The 5,000-nt window shown below is 35.0% G+C and overlaps 1 protein-coding gene across 1 annotated transcript in view; it reads left to right on the forward strand.

Moving 5' to 3' along the window:
- LOC137639018 (uncharacterized) overlaps positions 1 to 5,000 on the forward strand; it is a 275,870-nt gene that overhangs the window by 249,333 nt on the left and 21,537 nt on the right. The window contains exons 5-6 of the mRNA XM_068371339.1: positions 333 to 464; positions 1,805 to 2,041. Coding sequence (XP_068227440.1) covers positions 333 to 464; positions 1,805 to 2,041 — 369 coding nt within the window. The remainder of the gene's footprint in view (positions 1 to 332; positions 465 to 1,804; positions 2,042 to 5,000) is intronic.

Below are 5,000 nucleotides of genomic sequence, written 5' to 3' on the forward strand. Positions count from 1 at the left end.
TTTTCCCCGCATTTCTACAAATAATTACTAAATCTCTCTCTCTCTCTCTCTCTCTCTCTCTCTCTCTCTCTCTCTCTCTCTCTCTCTCTCTCTCTCTCATCTAGTAAAGATGTATTGAGAAATTTAGATGTCTTTATGAACTAACGAAATTGGTAGTGAGCTGACGGAGGACTGATTCTATACAAAAGTAAATTGCACATTAAGACATAACACAGCTTATTGTTTATTCAAGTTATTTTAAAGATTCTTCGAAGACAGACCATAGTAAAAGCTGGACAACTTCCTATAAGAAGATGGAAAATCTTAAACTTTCTTTCTCTTCTCTCCTAAAGCAACAACAGCTACAGCAGCAGCAGAAGCAGAAGAACCAGACGAGCGTGGAAGGCGAGCGAAGGAGAGGGGAACTGCCCAGACAAGATGCGGTAGCTGAGGAAGTGGACCTGAAGGAGTTCGATTGCTTAAAGGTAGGCAAGAGAAAGAGTTGAATCTTCTCTGGAGTGCTTGCACCTCGGTCGCTTTGGGTAGTAAGGCCTGGGGTTCCACGGTCTCCAAGCGAAATCTAGAGGCTTCTAGTGCATATTTTATTATAAGGACTTTATTTGTGAATATAAGATCTCTGTCTATTTCATGTATTCCTTTATGATAGAATAAAGATCATAATGAATTGATTCTTTGTCTTCTCTTAGTTATTTATGTTTGTAACTTTTTCAAATGGGAATTTTTGTTTTTTTTTTTACCTTAAATACTGCCAATGACCATTCCCTTGATTTCTAAAGCTGTATAAATACTATCATGATCACTCCCCCAATTTCTAAAACTCTTTAATTGTTGTCAATGACCACTCCCTTAATTTCTAAAACTGTGTAATTACTGTCAACGACCATTCCCTAAATTTCTAAAACTGTGTAAATACTGTCAATGACCACTCCCCCAATTTCTAAGACCATTTTTTGTGGTAAATGTGAACAATAGCCATTGTTTTCAGCCATGTAAAATCTTCTTCAGATAGATTTGATTTCCAATTTATTCCTGTGCTTGATCTTCATGTTATTAATTGTGGCTCCAGGTCAAAACTCATAATGGTACTTGGTAATCCCCCTCCCCCTCGCATATATTTATAATGCATCATTCGCTTCCGTATGACCCACATACTTTCTAAGACCAGATATCGAATTTATTAACTTAAACGAATATTATTATTACGACTGGGTGGACTTTGCCTACCTGACATGGTCCGTGTAATATTTCTCCTATGCATTGTGCTTATTAATGTTTTGTCCTCATCACTTTCTCTGTCCTACAGGATTACTATCCTGCCTTTCACTGCATGGTCTGTAAATTTACAAGTCTTGATGTGAGCCTTGCCAAGATCTCAAGAAGTATTTTAAAAGAATTACCATAACAACTAAATTTAAAGGATAATTTCAATTGATGACTTTATGGTTTTTAAAGCCCCGTTGTCTACTTACCAGTATAAAGATCAGATTTCATAGAACAATTATATATGCATTCAACTGGAAGTGGACGATGACCCATTGTTTAACGCAATGTTACAGAATTCTTGCTTGAATTGTACAAGTTATAAAATGAAACATATTAATGAAATTCGTAAACTGTTAAGAATTTTAAATTATACAAGCATGCAGATTAAAGTTGAATATCAATTCCCAGAATATAAAAATGTAGATATGAAAAGGGTAACATGTTGTCCATGTCAATGCACATAAGTACGTCCTTCCATGACCTTTGAAAAAATACTGCACAATGCCAGAGAGTCAGACCAATAATCCTGGTATATTTACAGCCGGAAGAACCAAGCAGAGAAAGACAAGATAGTATATGCAGTGTAGATCTGTCCCTTCCAAATACCCCTGGTCCACCCCTAACGCCAAATACGCCTAATCCAAACCCTGCCAACCGCCCGTCTAACCGCCCACGCCTTATCAAGACGCCCAACAGTTTAGGCGTGGGCAACTTCTGGCCGAGGAGGGTGTCTGCCTCCTCTAGATCGTGCTCAGACGACAAGAGCGAATTATCAGAGGTAAGTTTTAAGGGAGAATGGGATACACGACAAGTTTGAGTTTGGTACTCGATTTCAGGGTATCATACTATACGCATGTGTATGCACACCTGCTCAACCACATGCATAGCTTTCGTCAGCATTAGCAACTGACTGCAATGGCAATTATTATTGTTAGGAGGATTATGGTCAGGGTTGTTGTAGCTAAGATCGTTATTGTAATTATTGTTTTTATGTTTCTATTCAATATTGTTGCTATTCTGACGAAAATCATGAGTATTCTGAAGTTTGGAAAAGCACAATATGTTTTCGGTTGTTACAAATATATAGAAAAAGCTCTGCAATGAGTTTTGCACTTCTCTGCTGCCAATATTAGTTGATAATGGAAAAAGAGCAAGGTCTCTGAAACTTTTGATAATACATTTTAGTTTCTATAAGTGGTTAAAACTATTATAATTCTCTTGATTTTATATTCTATGTCACCTGATAACGAAAAGTTGGAATTGATAAAAAAAAAAAAAAATTATACAAAACTCTTGTAATGTACGAAAGTGAGGTTAAAATTGGGCTCCAAGATGAGGTTAATAAAACTAAACTTTTCAATTACCCAAAGTTGTTTTTGGAAGCAAAACTGGCATCTTTGGGTTCCATGCCCATTATTATTATTATTATTATTATTATTATTATTATTATTATTATTATTATTATTATTATTTGCTAAGCCACAACCCTAGTTGAAAAGGCAGGATGCTATAAGCCCAGGGGCTCCAACAGGGAAAATGTCCCAGTGAGGAAAGAAAACAAAGAAAAATAAAATATTTCAAGAACAATAACAATATCAGAATAAATATTCCCTTTATAAACTATAAAAACTTTAACAAAACAAGAGGAAGAGAAATAAGTTAGAATAGTGTGCCTGTGTGTACCCTCAAGCAAGAGAACTGTAAACCAAGACTGTGAAAGACCATGGTACAGAGGCTATGGCATTACCAGAGACTAGAGAGCAGTGGTTGCTTGCAAAAAGGGAAATAGTATCCGGTTTCTTTTTTTTTTTAGAATTCAGATGATCTTTCGTTTGAATTGTCAACCCAAACAAGGATCACAACCAAGTGAATGGAACTTGATTTAATCTAATGCGTAGTAATGAAATCTAGTATACTTTTGTGAACAGGTCTGTAAATATCAATGGCATCAAAGAGTTTAGTTAGTGAAAAATTGAGACAACATACGATCTTAATCAAGAGGAAAATCATTATTGTTTGAAAGTAATTTTTTAATCCTCCTGAAAGATATAGTGAAAGCAGGTTTTACAGATAACATATCAGCCTCTAACTTTCCCTTGTATCTAAAGTTACTGGAACTTTTCTTTCAAGTCTAAGGCTTTCTACAACATAATTATGAATTTATGATGTATGAAGACATTTTCTGCCTGATGGCCAAAATACATTACGAACATATTCTCAGGTAAAGTTCTCTATGTGCAGGATCCCAAAACAGACGAGGTCAGGATCAGTATTTACGACTGAGCTATCTGTATTTTATTAGGAAATAACAGTATTAAAACTATTAAAGGTAAACAAACACTTAAATTTGATAATATTTTTATTCTATAGAGCCGTAGAAGTCGTCAATGACTACAGACTTAAGAGCAACCTTGCACTACAGATTAATGACCTCGCCATAGTAGATACAGATGATGAATCAGCAGTAGATTTAACAGATTTTGACATTTAAATCCCATCAAGGACTATGTAAAAAAAAATTGAGCACTTAACAAAAGGCAAATTCAATGGCATTATAGACCTGATGATAATAATCTATCAAGAATAAAAGTCAAATTCAGTGGCATAATAGACCTAATAACAATAATTTGTAACAAATCAAACCCCTTGTTTCTTCAAGGGAATCTTCAATGCAGAGACGAGAAAACCTGAAGTAATAGTAAGATGATCACGAATTGGTCTTACAAATGTTCACGTGACTGAGACATGTTCCCAAGTTGAATAATTTTGATACTTTTTTCACCAGTTGAACATGTTCTGTGTGTGTACAAAAATTTCAGGAGACACGATGGTTATTTGCCCCAGTCTTTGAAACAACGAAATATTCTGAGAGCTCCTCGGTTTCCAGGATAGGTGTGTTATATTCACAGGTCTAACAAGGGAAGTTGGATTTTTCAATGAATTGCATTTTTTTTGCAATCGATTTTTTATTTATTTAATTTTAAATGTCTTAAAGTTTTATTCCATCCCGAATCCTTTGCGGGGCATCTCTCTGAAAATTGAATTGAACTCATTGGGCTTGTTAATCTCCCGATTTTAACAATAAAGTAAATTTTTGTGTTTTTCTTTTTAGATCTTATTTCAATTGTTTACCTAGGCAGCTAGATATTAATTAAAGTACCTGGCTTCTTTGAGTTTATATTAGAACTGGAGTTTAACATTCCGTTTTTCTTCTTCTTAGTCTATAGCCTTTGCCCATCTCTATATGGTGTCGCTGTTTCGTATAATCGTTCTCCATTCTCCTCTATCCTGGGCAACCTGTTTTCTTGATTCTTTTTCCCGCATATCATTTGCTACTTTACCTTTCCATCTGAACTTTGGCCTTCTCGTTCCCCCATCCACCTCCATGTCCATGACATGATTTTCCAAGTTAAAGTTTGAAAAACATGTTCTGAAATCCATTGTTTCTAAAATAAGATATAACAAAATATATGTTGATGGTTAACTCTTTTAGTGTTCCCGTAATAGTATTCGGTTCCCAATGTTATTTTTTATTTTTGTCAGTCATTAGATTGATGTATGGACGTTAACTGTTCGCTCCGCCTACGTTACTTATCTTTTGTAGTAGAACTACAACCCTAATTGGAGAATTATAAAGTTGCAGCTGCAAGAACTCCACTAAGGTAATCAGCCCAGTACAAAAAAAAAAAATCATATGTAAAATGTACTAATTAAGTGAAATAGCAAAGAAAACCGAA

The sequence above is a fragment of the Palaemon carinicauda genome, chromosome 4 (assembly GCF_036898095.1).
Source record: "Palaemon carinicauda isolate YSFRI2023 chromosome 4, ASM3689809v2, whole genome shotgun sequence".
In the NCBI taxonomy this organism is placed as follows: Eukaryota; Metazoa; Arthropoda; class Malacostraca; order Decapoda; family Palaemonidae; genus Palaemon; species Palaemon carinicauda.